Consider the following 16,010-nt stretch of genomic DNA (forward strand, 5'->3'; position numbering starts at 1 on the left):
ATTCTTTTGGCCCGCACATCTATAAGGACATTGCACCAGGTTGGTAAAAAATAACACCTCATCTAGGCAAAGGAACCCCGATTAGACCGATAGCTCCTGTGCCATAAGGAAGCTCAATTCTTATGTGGGTTGCGAAAACACGCTTGCTGGGCTTGACAGCTGACCAGAAACTCAGCTGGGTACCGCAGGTAATGGAAAACCAAAAAGGCAAACTGAAAATTTCTCCAAAGGGCCGCATGGAAATAATTTTATTTTAAAGTAATTTTGACTTCTGTAAAATATGCTTTAGTTCTGTTGGGATCTTGTAGTAATTCTGATATATCAGGTTCAATAGAGAGAGTACACCGCAGGGCAGCAAGAATTATATTTAATCTACCTAAAGATATGACATCATTTGACATGCTTAGCTAGACACGACTAGTGGCCTACACTTTCTTGGTATTATAAATTAGACATCTTCAAGCTTTTTCACAAAGGCTATAATGCCACTCTTCCCGACGCAATGTATGAAAACATCCTTAAATGTCGCTCAAATGGTTACTCTCTGAGGGGAGCGACCTTTTAAAAGCACCCAAGTTCCAAACAAGATACATGAAAGACTCGCTTAAATATCGGGGCGCTGTGTTATGGAACACTGTTTGCTACTATAAACAAGAAGTTGGACGCTCGAGTCCCGATGATCTGAAAAAAACGCCTGCTAGGGAATTCAAATTTGACACACTTTCCACTTGAACTGCTCGCCTTATACATACCGCTTTTTACTTATAAGTTATAATATATATAATTGTCTATTTTTAAATTCAAGTTGTATTAACATAACATGTAATTTTCCCTTTTCTTCATGCGATCCCACAAGCTTGTAGCTTAAAATATTATCGTGTATAAAAAAGGTCATCTATCTATCTATTTATAGCGGAGCTCGCAGAGCGTAGCCCCATAATTATACAAAATGGTAGTAGTAACCCATCAAGCCGAAAAAATTTGGACTTACGACCGTAGATGACTCTATGGGTTGTAAAGTAACACGCCTTAACTCGTGATTGAGAAACATCCCACGCTGGTTATTCCCTGAATTAAAGGACGGTCTATTTCATGAAAAAAAGTGTTTGCTGGATAATTCCCATCAAGACAATTCCCATGTCTTAAAACTTATTAAGTATGTAGGGTACACATGGAAATCGTTGAAAACCACGAAAATGGTTGGATTTTCCTCTCTGTTTACCAGCGAGTCGAAGAGTATCTCTGGCTTGCTGAGGTCCTTGGGGGGAGGTTTTTTCCACCCTTGCTCGCCCACGGTGTATTTTCCAACCAAAACTCTGGCTAAATACATGAAGCAATCACCATTTGGGCCTGGTTTTGAGTATGTTTTGGAATAGGAAGCATCTTTTGCGAAGTAAACACCATCGCCATAAGCGTTACCTGTAAAAAGGTGAATCAAAATTATTAACAGCAAATTGTTGGCAGCAATGGATCATGGGGTCAAAAGATATGGCTTTCGATGAGTTTTTATATCGGTTGATAACAATGACTTGACATTTTATTTGTGCGAAACCCTGCAATACTTTCGCTCTGTTCAACACAGAACTGACGAACCTAGTTAAATTATCACCTTTTTTGAATTGCCATTGGTGTTACCATCACAGGGAGTGAATTTATGAATACAGAAAACGCGCCATCTAACTGCGCTTCTAGGTATCAATACAACCACACCTTTACCATGCAAACATAGTATCGGCTTGGCGTCTTGCGCCGATGAGTTTTCAAAATGGAGAAAATTTGTTCCCATCATATACGTACCGTTCGCACCACATAAACTCCTATCAAATCCCTGAACATTGATCGCTTTGATGCTTTCTGCCTTTGTCCCATGGAAAAGTTCCAGTTCGTTGTCGATGGTTCCATTCTTTGCATCCATAATTTGCTTCCTCACCATATAGGAATTATGCATCGATGGATTTTGAATGCGCTCAATGTTTGTTATTACCGCCTTACCACTCATCGTTTGGAGGAACTTCTCTTGGACCTTTTTATACTCTTTGGAGTCCTTCTCAAGGCTGACCAGATGTAGTGTCTCTTCCTTTCCATTGACATCTCGAGGCTGGGGATCCCATTCATCAGGAAGAGGCAGCACTGGTTTTAAAAAAAAGTATAAGTCTCATTGCGACCGACAACTTGCATTACAATCCCCTCTCCCAAGAGAAATTTTGTTCACCACGAAATCAGTTTCCAAACGCTCTGTTTTCGATTTGTCGCGGGACGCACAGTCATTTGGGTAAAATCGAAAAAGACACTTCATCTGTAAATTGTGCCGGAAGACTCTAGCCAATCATATTGATTTTAAAAATAATATGACATTGGCCTTAAACCAGGTAAGAAAAGAAGTAATTAACGTAGCTTGACTTAAAAGCGCAGAAAGGGATTCAAATCAGGTAAACTATGACTGGAGGATTCTCACTCCTTTGTACGATTTTGTTCAGTCTGACTACCTGCGAATACTGCCGTAACTCTGACAATTAGTTTGTTTATTACAAGCTGGCCAGATTAACAACGCTTGAAAAACAAAGAGCAGAATTTGAAGGTTAAACAACTCTAGAGAGCAGTACTCGAGATGCCTGTAAGCAGCTTTTGAAAGATGAGCTCTTGAGGATTACCGTAGAAAATAGATTGCTTTCTATACCAGAACGACTACTTTCACAAAGGCGGAGACATCCTGAAAGAATTATGCTATGCATTCTAAACATAAAAAAAAATTGAACGACTTTCATTTGCACATCTAAAATGATGATGACAGGAAAAAATTAACGTTTATTTTACTGTGCTTACCATCTCTGCGCAGGACCCTTTTGATTGCTCCGGTTCTTAAGAACGTTACCTCTTCATTTCCGAAATTGATTTCAGCCTTCAAGTTCTGATGCGTGAATAGAAGGGATGGTTTCTTTGCTTTACAGGCTGATTCTATCTCATTGTTGGCCATCTTGTCGAAAGGAACGAGTTTTCCTCCTGTATTGACCAGGTACCATTGCACAGTTTTCGACATCTGCTCCGCCAGCTCCTGCTTATGCTCCCTTTCCACGTGCTCTTGGATCACATTTGATAGTTCTGAGTTGATTTCCATTACATCTTTCGGGAGCCCTTGCAATATTATAGTCCCAGGTTCTGGTTGATCCAATTTTACATCTCGCATACGAGACATTTTCTTCAGCTCTCGCATACTTCCTTTGGAAAGACGACCGATCACTTCGTGCTTGATTACACGAGGATCACCGCAAGCTTTCATTACCCCTTCTTTCAAGGCAGTATCAACCGCATCAAAAGACTCCAGGCGACCGTGAAAGATGATCTTCTGGCGACGATGTTTTCTTCTTAATTCCTCAGTGGAAGATTCTGCACCTGTTTCGTGATAGGTGAGATCATCTTCTTCTTCAGCACATGAAGAGGATTCCGAGGCTTCTTTTTGGATTGCTTCCAGCTCCGCTAAGTACGCACCAATGATAGAAATATCAAAAACAACCACTCTGACCTCACGAATGGAATTAAATGGTTTCACGGTGCATGCACGGATTGCCCCAAAAACCACCTCTGCCGATTGCTCAGCTGTATGTCCTAGTCCTCCGCTACCAACTGCTGGAATGGACACTGACCCCAAACCCACAGAATCCACTTCTTTGAGCGCCTTCTCCACGCAAGTTTGAAGATGTTTCTTCGTTCCTGGTCCCACAACCATATGAATGATGTGCATTGCAGACAAGCAGCCGCCTGAAGTAGTCACGATATCTCCTGGGACCTGAGGTGCCTTTGACTGTAACTCGTCTTCTACAGTGTTTCCACTTGCTGCAAGGATAGCGCTGCTTAGGGTTCCACTATTCATTTTCAGATCTTGAGTTACTACGTTACATATGGCATCTGATCTATCCTGGGTTATGTCACCTTTCAACACCTTCAACGATAGCTCGCCGATTTGAATCTCTTTGCATTTAAAGTCAGGTGGAACAGGTTTAAGTTTGCTTCGGCGAACCTGTGGCTTTCGAGGTTTCACGTCAGGTCTTTTTTCCTTCTTAAACTCTTCAAATTGTTCTTCGAACGTTCCTATTCCTTTCTGATCACCGCTAAACACGACAAATCTTATTTCCTCCAAGGGAGAATCTGGATTGGCGTGACTGTAGTCGACAGCTGCCTGGATCATAATCTGGACAGCTCTGGCGTAAGGAAAACCAAGATTACCAGTTCCAACAAGTGGTAGGCCAATAGAACATGCACCAAGCTCCGAAGCTTTGTCAAAGCACTTTCGCAGTAGATCCTGTAGAAGCTATGATCAAAAGAATTTAAAAAAAATGAGTGGGACGAGACGATTTGTGCTGGAAGTATGGCAGTGAAGCAAACTGCATCAGGATAAAACCAAGAATACAATTTCTACAGCGTGGCTAAGTTTTAGCCAATGCTCAAAGTAGCATTAAAGTCAAAGTCATTCCCGTACCTGCTCGTCCTGAGGATTTCCTTTCCAAGGACAACACACACAGTGGATGACGTAACGGCAATTCAGGTGTCCTGCCTTAGTGTGGACAATATCACCTTCGCCCCAAGTCCTTCCTATCGTCTTCTGTCTTAACTCCCCTTGCAGCTCCGGACCTGCAGCTTTGCTAATGGCATTGGCAATTGCACCGACCGTAAGATTAAATTTCGATCCCACAGAGCACACCAAGACGTCTGCCTGTAGCAAAGTATGTTTAAACATTAAGTTGCAGGCTTTATCGAGTGCATATCTGTGTCTTTATTTGGAGAAGGTAAAAATGGAAATGAAAAAAAGACATAGTTCCTTTCGGATCTATTGAGATACTTACTCAGTGGCCCACTCCAAATGAAAACATTGAGAGGTTTTAGTTATCAGTAGTACGAGAAAGGGTTAAACTTGACAACTTCATTTCACTAATGTACCTACGATGATAGCTGTCCATTTGAATCAACTGAAGACGTAAACTTTTATTGTTTGATACATTTATATCTATGAGAATACCCACCTGCTCTTCCTCGATATTTCCACTCTTCCAGATTACCTTTTTGCCCTCGTTAGTCAGAAATGTGTCAGCATCATCAAGCTCCTCCTCGCCTCTGCTGCAAGTGTTCGAAAGCTCATCACCGTCACTTCCCTCCATTTCGTCCTCAACTTCTTCCTCAATTTCCTCCGCAATCCTGATGATACACTTGTTTTCTCGCTCCACGGTGTCAACAAAGCTTTTTCCCACACCTTGGGCCAAGAAGTTTCTCATGCCAGGTGTTTGAATAGGGAGACTCTTTTCTTTGATTTGGTCAAGCAGAATATATAACCGTTCTTCAGCATCCTTTACGCCGTCGTCTGTTCCAGAATACTTAATTCGATTACCGCTTTCATCCAAAGAAATCTTCACCGCACAAGGGGCGAGTTCTTCCTCAATTTTCTGAAGTTCTTCCTTGTAGTAGTCGGTGAAGAACTTTCGATTGATGGGAGAATCGAGCCTGAATTCACCTTCGGTTGATTTTTTTTCATTACGAAAGTCTCTCATTTTCTTTACAGCCTCTTCAACGTCGTTTTTGAACCCAAAGACGGCAATACAAGTCAATTCGCGTTTATGACGGATCGTCAGACGTTTTACTAACTTCTTACAAAGCTCATCCCACTTTGGTGAAAGCATGAGGTCATTATCAGCCTGGGTTACCTTGAGACTACGGTCATCTAACAGAACAGTCTCTGCCTTTTCTCTTCCCGCACAGGTTTGAGAAAGTGTTCTCCCAAGGAGGATAACTTTTTTGCTTTTTTCATCGACATTAAAAGCACATCCATCGGGAAGTTCCTGCGTCATCTTTCGTTTCCCGACTTTTGTCTTCAAGATTTCTAAAATTTCCGGGGGCTGCGATATTGCGTTTTGACCAATTTCGTCCAAACGCTGCCGAAGATAGGTCATGACGGATGGCATGTGTCCCTTGGGAGTTTTAATTAGAAGGTTCTTGTTACTCAAGTCAATCTTAAGTTGAATATCTTGATCAAACTCCTCCTTCAAAATGTTCTCGATCCCACAATTTTGAAGAAGTTGTAGCTTTTCAGTGGATATGTCGGTGAGCGTCTTCTGATCTAGCTTTTTCTCGAGTTCCTCCTGTTTGATGTCCTTCAAACGTCTTTCGAGGATGTCAGCAAACTCTGGCATGTTTGACTTCTGGCAAATCAACTTTACGGAGTGAGACAACTTCAGTAGCTTCACTTGCGCTGTGAACTTCGGAAGAAGTTTTTCCAGTTTTGGTAACTGATCAACCACTGCCTCCCAAACCTCTGTGTCTACTGAAAGTTCTTTTGTCGTGCAACCGTCGATGTATTGGTCGATTATATCGAAACATCTCTTTTTCCATGCTTCCTCCTCAAACTCCTTGTCAACTCTTTTGCCTGAGGTGTCATATTTTATCAGCAGATATCCCTCTTCGTTTGTCCACCTTACACAAGCATGTTCACTCGAATGAAGAAGTCCTCTTAATTTGGCCTCTTGGTTGGACTTCATCAAAAACTCCCCAATGTCTTCATCAACAGCCTTGTAAAACTGGGGCTGCCAAGATCCTCCCACTTCACCCGAAGTAGGACGTGATGATTTTGACGGTTCGTTGACAGGCAGCAGTGTGCCCATAAAAGGAAAGAAAGCCTCTACATGTAAAGCTTTTCCATCTATGAAGTGATCTGTCTTCGTACATTTTTTCACACCTGAAAAGGAGAAAATTTTATAGAATTAAATGTTCTAGGCCTACAAAAAAATTTCAGCACTTTTCTGCGGCAGTGGTGCTATTGGGAATACACTCTAAGCAAATTAAACCTAACGAGGACAGAAAGTACGATGTTACAGCACTCCACACAGCTATCATTTTGTTCGAAATGTTGAGGCCAGAGAAAATCATTTGTGCCCTTAAAGACCAAAGGGATAGTTGTTCAATAACAATAACGGGGAGACATGAACAGCTAGTAAAATACGTACTTATTAAGAAAAATACGTAAGAAAAAATAAATACGGGAGACTTACCTTTCTTTTCTTTGAAGTATACAATCGCTCTCTTCTCTTTTCTCTTCTCATCCCATGGACTGAATACAACATCTTCTAATGAACTCAAAGCATCAAAGTACTCTTCCACTTGTTCTTTTGTTGTATTTTCAGAAAATCCGCTCACAAAGATGCTCTTACATTCAGGAGCTCTTTCAATTGAGACGGTTACACCTTCAAGCGGCCTTCTCTTCGATTCTTGAACAATCTTTGCAAAATCTGAAAAAAATCGCCAGTAAGTTTCCACGAGTCACTTTCAAATCAAAGACTGCTAAGGAAAGAAACTCATTGCAAGGAATAGTTTTTCAAAAAGCCCAACCTGAATAAGGGCATGCTCGGTCGGTCCTCCTGGGAAATCAAGGTAATTAACCTATATTTCTCATCTAGTTTGATTCAGTAAAAATGTCGTTCCTCGACGTGACCCGATCCCCCTCTCCCTTACAAGTAGGCCACTATAGATTGTGCTTACATAATTTTTGGCATATTTGGAAAACGAGCATAATTTGTGCAGTTCCCGTTTTCTCAGGCAACCCGATGGCATCGAACCACTTTTAGATACGGGAAGAAGAACTGCCATCCGATATGCTAGAACGGTTGTATCACATTTAGTATTTTTTGACATCATCAGAACATAACTAATGTGATATCAACATCGCACAGTTTGACACATCTAGTCTCCGTGTCTGGTCTGGAATGAAGTACCGTAGTAAGTTGTGTTTTATCAGAGCAAGTGTGTAACTCAAGATCACGAGGATATCATGCTTTATTATGAATATATGTATATATAATTTGAAATTATTATTATTTCTTTTTTTGAAAAGTGTTCTTAAAGAAAAAGTAGCATAATTTTAAAAACTAACGTAATTTTGAGCATTATCTGCAAACAAATCGGGCGATCCTATTAGAATAATATGCTACATTTACTGGCACAATCTATGATGGCCTACCCACAAGGAAGTGTTTGAACCTGCCCAAAGCTTGAAAGGAGTGAATATGATCAGAATAAACCGGGGCTGTAGGAAAGCAGTTATTACCACTTACCTGCAATTCTGTCAGTGTTTAGCGTTACTATTGCTTTTCCATTAGGTTTGAACATGTCCACGTTCTTAACATCATAACCACTGATTCGTTCTATGTAATTGTTCACAGCATCTCGTGTTGACCTGAAATGTAGGCCCAGAATATACAACTTGTTCCATTCGTATTTGATATCTGGCTGCGTAAATCCTAAAGAAACTGGATCTGGACGTTGATGTGGCACTACGCCGGCTTGATGACCAGGCCCTGTAACAAAACAACATTGAAAAAAGTTAAAACAGATGGAAAGACATAAGCATGTTTTTTTTGTTTTACCCAAAGGAATTTCTTTTCCCAAGAATGAGTTCGTAGTGGGATGGCCCCACCCGGCAGAGTCTAGACCAAGAACTCATCAAATCAACCCAACACAGCGCTCGAAGCTGTGATTAAAATGTCTAATGTGACGATAATATGTTTCACTCAGAAATTAACAATGGCAACATGGTGTCCTACCTCGAGTTCCTCTCCCTTGATGTCCTCCTCGAAAAGCACCCAAACCCTGTCCTCTTTTTCCCCTACTCCCTCGGCCGCAGTCGCCACGCGCTGAAAACGCCCCCTTATTACCATCCCTCTGTTGAGTATCTGGTCGATGTGTCTGAACTCTTGGGGAAGGTTTTCCACGAGGCGTCCCCTTTGCATTCATCTTTCTACAGCCTCCACCTCTTTGCTCTTGTGGTGAAATACAACATAATAATTTTATTAAGGGGAATGAATGAAGCTGAAAAGTTGTCATGTTTTAATTGGTGGCAAACGTTTTAGGCTTGGTCCTTCATGAGGGCAAGAGCAAGTTTTTTGACTGTGCTATAAGCTTCAAGCTGTACGCGACATGAATTAAATATCAAATAAAGAAAAGTTTTGGTGCAAAAGCAGCTTTTAGGATGCAGAAGTCAGAATTTTGGTAATGTGGATCAAAAGAACTGAATTTTAAGGTCAAGTGTAACTCAGTTCGATTATCTGGTTATCAATCTCCGAATTATCACCAAAACCGTTGCCTTAGCGTTCAAAAGTGCATGGACGCGCACACAAAGCAATGTGACTGCAACGAGAACTGGGGCTTAATTAGCCCCTACTGAGCCATATTTGGCCATGAAAAAGTCTTGAAAAAAAACTGCCGTCTGACTTCAATCAAGAAGTGTAATTCTTACCGACTTCCCTCTGTGGTATGGAACGCTGACCTCGCCCAACCACCTGCCATGTGTCTCGTTCAGACCGGTATGCGAAAGAGTTACCCTGAAGACGCTTCTCGTCTGTCGAGTTAGCACTTTCTTTGTCCTTCTCTTGATCATTTTCCGGGGAGCTCTTGCTTTTGTCATCATTTTCTTTAAGAAGAAATGACATCGTTAAGGAAATACATGTAAGGTAATCGCTCGATTTTGTTCGAGTTTCTGATATTAGTACAGGCACATAAAAGTAATCGACCAAAATTGGTATAGGTTTGTTACAATTTTAACCTGTCATGTCGGGTAAATAGTCAAAACTCGTCAAGCATTTATTAAGTAGGTAAAGAAATATCTTATTCTACTAGTCACGAGCATGCGACGAAAAAAAAACAGGGTCCCTCACGAGGAATCACAGCTCAAGCCCTTAAGTTTCTCTTCTCTGATGCTCTACCACTAAGCTACAGAGACTCTATGGTGAGAAGGGCCATTCAGCTTATTGGGTTTCATGCGTGACAAAGTTTCTAAACACTTCTAGGATTAGCATTGTCAAAAGCGTTCGGTACGCTAATGAATAAGAGAGAGATGGTTCAATGAAAAAAAAAGTCTCTTTCGATGACCTGGCTTACAATTTACCATCATTTGTGTTCTCATTAGGTATTTGTTCCATTCCGTTTCCAAGAAAAACTTTAGGCGTCAAGCCATCATTTGAATAATCTGTACTAAGTCAGAGGCTTATGCTAAACAGTGCTTAAAATAGCAAATATTTGGACCGCTACTTATATTAGTTCTTGTTGTGGATAACAACTTACCTTCCATCCTGGATTCCTCAGATCCTAGGCTGTACTGTTGCTATTCCTGGTGTGTCAGCCTGTTCGTCTTCAGGGTGTGAGAAGGACCATTCAATGAAATATCTAAAACTGGAAATATATATGTATATGCTGTAAAGATTTGCTTTCCACAAACCTGCGTACTAAAGATTTGTATGTTATGACAAAATAAAAATGTCTCATAGAGGGGAGGGGGTTTATTTTCCCTCAGTGATGGATACACTTCCCATCGACAAACGAAAAAGCAAAAACCTTACTCTAAACATATCAACAAACAAACTTCACTCATTGAAGTCGTTTGCATTTTTGTTGTATGCAAATTCCGAGTTAATACGATTTTATCTCTACATTTGTTTTTCTTTAACTTATTTAACCACCAATCAATTGATTAGTTCATTTCCCTTTTTCAGTCGCTGAATTATTTAATTATACGTATTTATCTCATAGTTCTTACATGTTATTGATGTTACGGAATGTTCCGGGAAATTTCCATGTTCCTGACGTTTTTAAGCGCAACGCGAGTCTGTGAATATATTAAAAATGACTGACAAGATGAGATCATTTGAAGGGGTTTTCCCTTATGTTACTCCCGTCTCAACTGTTTTCACTTTCAATGAACTTCATTTTATAAAAAATTCATTTAGAAAAATTACACCATTAGCCATAAACCTGTCGAGCTTAATCTCCTGGACTGACAAAAATTACATACTGTAGTCGAAAATATAAGCCCTCACCAATACGGAATTACATCAAAGGAAAAGAAATAGTATTTCATGTCATGTTATTCAAGGAGTGTATCAAAACTGTTGAAATTTAGAGTTGTTCCTTTCGAAATAATCTCCTCTGAAGCCTTCCGACCTTAAGTTAAGTACCCTCACGGTAGATTCTGTTAATATTTCGCGGGCTTCAAACAGAGATATTTAACGGTATAAGGGCTCGAAACATGCATTCATGTATGAGTGAAGAACTAAATACAGCAACGAGTACACAGATAATTCTACTTCTCCTTTCTTTCAGATGAAAGTTTCGAGTCAGGGAGCTTAAACTTTGATTTCTACGCACAAATTATGGTTATCAACCGAATATAAACTTAACCAAATGATCTCTTGATCGTTAAGTTTATTTATTTGAACAAATCGTATGAACAACCGAAACGTGGCGTGCATCGAAAACGTTGCCACTTATTCCCGTTCTGCGAGAAGCAGGGAATAAATCATAACGATTGAAGCTCAACGATATGAAAATCTAAAAAGAAGCAATAAAGCAACTTTCTGTACGGAAATACAAGCATAAATCCGGCAAAACGCTGTAAACTTTGGTGTAATCCGGTCAAGCAATGGTGAAATTCCGTTTACATGTTCTATGTTCCTGCGATATATCAAATCGCTCACCTCAACAGCACTGGGCACTCATTCAGACTGAAACCTCCCTTTCCGAGAAAACAATCAAACCTGTAGTTAATTCGCCAATCGAAAGAACTGAAGAAGACAGCAAAACAAATCTTACAGCCGATTAAAAGCTAGGTATCCCTTCCTCGAAGATTGAGGACAACACTTCCGCTTTCTTTCTGAGAAGTGATAGTCAAAGCGAGGCTTGATGTAAATTAGGTAACGTGACATATGTAACGCAGTCTTTATCTTTTGGTTGCAATTGATTTAAGCGAAGTTCAAGTGAAAGAGACAACGCTGAACCGAGGTGGGGCAGGAAAATTGTATTGGATAACACACCAGGACTGTGGAAGTCAAACAATATGCATTTATTTTAAAAGCGTTAGACTAAGACAGGGACTCTGGGCAAATCCGTGGCGACCATCCCATAGTGAAAGGCCTTCAGTGAAAGTTAGCTCTAAGTAAGTTTGCTTGCCAGTGAATAACGAGTCCCAGATCAGGTATAATAGGCAGTTCAGTCGTGCAATGACCCTAGGTTCAAGGACATGACAGATGGACCTTTATCCGTGCTCCAGCTATGGGTAAATAGCCGTCGTTCTTCCGACAGCGGGCTCTTTAGCCAGAAGATGCCAACTCTGATATAAAAACTACAGCCCTACGGACCTTACGGCCGTCTTAGCCTGCTGAGCCACTGGGCCTAAAGAGTGGGATTGGCGCTTGCGAGCTGGTCCTCACTTCAAACGTAAGGAGCGCAGGCGGGAATGAAAGACCTGCAGCGAAGGAGTATGGCAAAAACAACAGGTGTTGGATAGCACTGACGTCGCGGTCATAACTCTGCATGTAGGCGGTCTGGGGTAACGTGGTCGCTAGCTTGTTAACAGAGGCAATAGCATCATTCAGCTCATGCACTGCTTGCTCTAAATACAGAAGGTCTAGAGAGAATGACCTAAAAAAAGTTTATCTCACCATTACGTGGTTATTGTACTTTGTAACGTTTCTTCAAAGAAGATAGAATTGAAACGAAGCATAGTTTTAAGGTTACATTTTTTTTCGACAAACGTTCCCAGAGTGGTGTTAAATAATAATAATAAAAAAAGAAAATGCGCACAAATTAACTGTAACTGCAACCGAGATGAACCAAGAGTTCATTAATTTTTTTAAATTCATCCTTTCTGCTCTATAGAGTGACGCTATCATCGTAACAAAGACAAAAATTCGAACTGAACTGAACTATCCATATTGAATAGATATTGAAAATAATTTGAACGATTCAGTTGAAGTTAAAAAGCTTGTCTGGACTTGACGAGGTCGAAAAAAGCGCAAATAAATCTTCGTCTACAACTTTAATCTTAATCTGTTTACAACCACACAATATTAAGATGTGTATCGATGGTTTATGAACTTTCGTGGTCGGCGTACAAATTTAAAGTGGATGGAGGGGAGATATGGCGCTGAAATTATACATTCTACTATTCTCTTTTACTCCACTATTCTACTTTATCCTCTTCCAAAGCCTTTCAGGTTCACTTTTAATATGGGATGATAACAAACTGAAACACAGATAAAAACAATTAAAGCTAGGAATTGGATATTGTATCGAAACTCGATTGTTTTAAGTGAAAAAAAAATTTAAAACGTCTCAACACAAACATCTAAGGGCAATAAATGTTACAGCATTTCAGACTGCCATAATTATAGTGATTATGAACAGGACAGTCCAATTTAGGCACGCTAGAGTCGATTTTGCATCGTAACCAGTAGTCATTAAAGTGGCACTCATACATCCACTGATGGGCCCAGCATTTAGTTGGTATTTTTACTGAGCCGCAAAACTTTAATCCAGGAAAGCCTCTGGCTGTTAGAAATGAAGAAGAGAACGATGGCTACCGGGTTACTCTTTAGATATATGACAACTAAAATTCATTACATTCATAAAATAATTGGCAAGTATGTAAATGAACAATTAATTACATATCCTCATTACAAAAAAGAAAAAGGAAAGACATTGAAAAAAAAGAATAACTCGATAATTAAAGATAGGAGAATTCATAAACCGAAGAACATAGTGTGGGTGGTAGCGAATTAAGGAAACGACATGAATAGTGTCCTAAAAAAAAGACATTGAAAAAAGAATAACTCGATAATTAAAGATAGGAGAATTCATAAACCGGAGAACATAGTGTGGGTGGTAGCGAATTAAGGAAACGACATGAATAGTGTCCTAAACTCATAAAGTGCTGCATAACGGGGAAAAAATGACGATTCGTAATGCATTATTTGATCGGGCAGTCTGATCATTCATATAAGAGTAGTCCTGGGAGGGACCATTAGTGGCCGTACTGACTGACGGTTTGACAACCTTAGTGGAAGTCACCATTAGAGTCAGAGTCGTGCGTAAGTCAGAGTCATAGTAAACGTAAGCGGAAGTCATCATCAAAGTCAGAGTCAAGAGGCTCGCCGCTACCTGCAATAGTCCTTTGAGGACTATACTCTCACACAAGCGATCGGACTTCACCATGTTAATAAACATCTGTTTCTCCTGGGTTATTTCAACTGACTGCATCAGATTTAATAACTTTACTATTACATTTTAATCAAATCAAAAATTATTTTATTTACCTATGCGCCTATGCACTTCAAGGTTGGCAGAGATCCTGCCAGAAACCTGTGAAAATTTAGTACGATAATCAGTGAATGGAGTGAGGGAGGGCTCGCTCAAAACCCTAGTATTGATGGATCATAAAGATTCAGAATGCAAGGTGGAGGGTTCTGTGATAACCTCTGTTAAGGAAAAGCATGCATTGTTATGTTCCAAAGGCTTTGCGAATGGCAGAACAGAGTACGTAAGAACTCATCCATCGAATCTTAGTCAGTAGATGTAGACAAATTTTTTAAAAGTCTTATCATGGCTATTATTAGACAGTGGCCGTGCTGGGATTGGTGATTGTAAGAACCGTGCGCCCTGAACTTTTTCGCAATATATACTTTCAGGATTTTTCAAGCCAGAAATTCTATTGTCACTGGCTTTTTGGGATAAAAACCTTGGAAGAAGTGTTAACTATTATTAGAACTGTGATAATTTAAAGAATAAATCACGTAACTTTTGTTTCCATATCAAGCAACTACATCAGCGCAAAAATAGAAACATTCATTGAGGTACTCCATAAAAATTAGAATTTCAAAAATGTCTAAATGTAGTTGAGTGGCGAGGTGAAAAAACCAATATCACTTGCAGAAGCAAAAAAAGGGTTTTTTAAAAGGAACAAGAAAGAGCTATGTATTTCAGAGGGTAATTGAGATAAAAAGCCAAAAAGGGCAATGCAAATACGAGGAGAATCACAGATCGTAAGGGCGATTCAGATCTAAAATACGGAAATGTCTTCATCAGTGTAACCAGCTTTCCCTGGCTTCTGTTGCAAATTTTTATGACACGCAATTTGTGCCTGGGGTCCAAATCAATATTTGAGTTATAAAAAGGTGTAATTGAGCATGCCCAGTCACCATCCTCTATCGTCTATGCCTAAGAGCGACTGTGCGTTCACTCTCACAAAACTTTTCTCTGAAAGGTTTAGCTCAGGGATATTACTCAAACCGGGAAATCGTTTAAAAATCTCAGTAAAAACAAAGAACTGTTACGCTGGCGGGTTTCCACCAGAGTCACTATCAAATGCAACAGAGTTCTTAATCGCTCACAATTTGTAAAACTCACCGGTGATGCACTTGAATATGAAAGGCAAAGAAGAAAAGCAACAGCTGTTATGATTATTGAACAACCCTGAAAGAAAAAGCTAAAGCACATCAGATGATATTAATGCTATATTTGCGAAGATGTCGAACAATAAGTCTGCTTTTATGGCTTAGCAGCAAATGAATGGCATCTGCACTTTCCGTAAAATTCGGAAGATTTTTTAGAAGGTTTGGAAAAAGAGGCGTATAAGTTAATTATGGAAAAAAAAATCTTACCATGTTTAAACTCGTTCAATCGAGGGGAGAATCCTTCCTTAGTCTTCGCTGTATCTTTTCGAAACTAATCTTGTTCCTTGTCTTGAACGAAATCGCCTCTCATTTATATTTACTCATTACCAGGAAGTAAAAGCAGCATGTTCACGTGGTCACAACAGATGAGGCACGTTCTCGAAGCTAACAGGGTTACCTTGTGTTATTTCATTTCATAGAGCGTTCTTATAAACTTATAAAGAAGAGCCTTACTATATTTACTATACTTGGTATCCTAAACTTGGTTTTGAATGGGTTTGACTACTAAATGAAAACGTTGAAACCAGTTGTCAAAAATCTCTCTTCAGTTTGTGCCTACATGTACACGTCCTTCTTTCTGCTTCAGCGAATGTTACTTAATCTTCTCTTCCAGCTGACACGTCCGCGCTAAAAGCATTTTGGATGAGGTCAAGTTCAGTCGCTGCAGAAGTCTGGTGTAACAGAAATACCCTTCTACTTCCTCTTTAACATTCTGTGATGTTTTTGGTTAGCTCAACTTTTCTTCATGTCGAC

General features: G+C 39.9%; 3 protein-coding genes across 6 annotated transcripts in view; all 3 read right to left on the reverse strand.

The window, feature by feature from the left end:
- The window catches only part of LOC149051207 (uncharacterized), a 57,754-nt gene extending 46,232 nt beyond the window's left edge, over positions 1–11,522 (reverse strand). Inside the window, exons 1-2 of one of the 2 annotated variants that reach the window (XM_089206360.1) lie at positions 11,505–11,522; positions 10,096–10,203 (exon numbers count right to left, since the gene is read on the reverse strand). In XM_089206360.1, the coding sequence (XP_089062486.1) occupies positions 10,096–10,102 (7 nt within the window). In that variant the 5' untranslated portion in view covers positions 10,103–10,203; positions 11,505–11,522. Of the gene's footprint in view, positions 1–10,095; positions 10,204–10,567; positions 10,587–11,504 lie in introns of those variants that run through there. The other variant, XM_089206375.1, reaches the window with a different exon arrangement.
- LOC113669387 (uncharacterized) lies at positions 220–11,674 on the reverse strand. 2 transcript variants are annotated; one of them, XM_027185405.2, is made up of 11 exons: positions 11,505–11,674; positions 10,096–10,203; positions 9,272–9,445; positions 8,580–8,795; positions 8,091–8,333; positions 7,032–7,268; positions 5,016–6,718; positions 4,475–4,708; positions 2,824–4,306; positions 1,798–2,130; positions 220–1,419 (listed from the first exon to the last, which is right to left on the reverse strand). In XM_027185405.2, the coding sequence occupies exons 2-11, from the start codon at positions 10,100–10,102 to the stop codon at positions 1,124–1,126; spliced, it is 4,926 nt and encodes a 1,641-aa protein (XP_027041206.2). In that variant the 5' UTR covers positions 10,103–10,203; positions 11,505–11,674; the 3' UTR covers positions 220–1,123. The 2 variants fall into 2 exon arrangements, with proteins under 2 accessions (XP_027041206.2, XP_089062505.1); XM_089206379.1 differs by lacking the exon at positions 11,505–11,674 and adding an exon at positions 10,568–10,636.
- Positions 11,675–12,829: 1,155 nt separating this feature from the next.
- Positions 12,830–15,568, reverse strand: LOC113669389 (uncharacterized). 2 transcript variants are annotated; one of them, XM_089206782.1, is made up of 4 exons: positions 15,465–15,568; positions 15,211–15,276; positions 14,121–14,166; positions 12,830–13,051 (listed from the first exon to the last, which is right to left on the reverse strand). In XM_089206782.1, exons 1-4 carry the CDS (start codon positions 15,465–15,467, stop codon positions 12,999–13,001), a joined length of 168 nt encoding a protein of 55 aa, XP_089062908.1. In that variant the 5' UTR covers positions 15,468–15,568; the 3' UTR covers positions 12,830–12,998. The 2 variants fall into 2 exon arrangements, with proteins under 2 accessions (XP_089062908.1, XP_089062902.1); XM_089206776.1 differs by having other exon boundaries at positions 12,830–13,356.
- Positions 15,569–16,010: the final 442 nt, after the last annotated feature.

This window comes from Pocillopora damicornis, chromosome 1 (genome assembly GCF_964200805.1).
Source record: "Pocillopora damicornis chromosome 1, jaPocDami1.2, whole genome shotgun sequence".
Lineage (NCBI taxonomy): Eukaryota > Metazoa > Cnidaria > Anthozoa > Scleractinia > Pocilloporidae > Pocillopora > Pocillopora damicornis.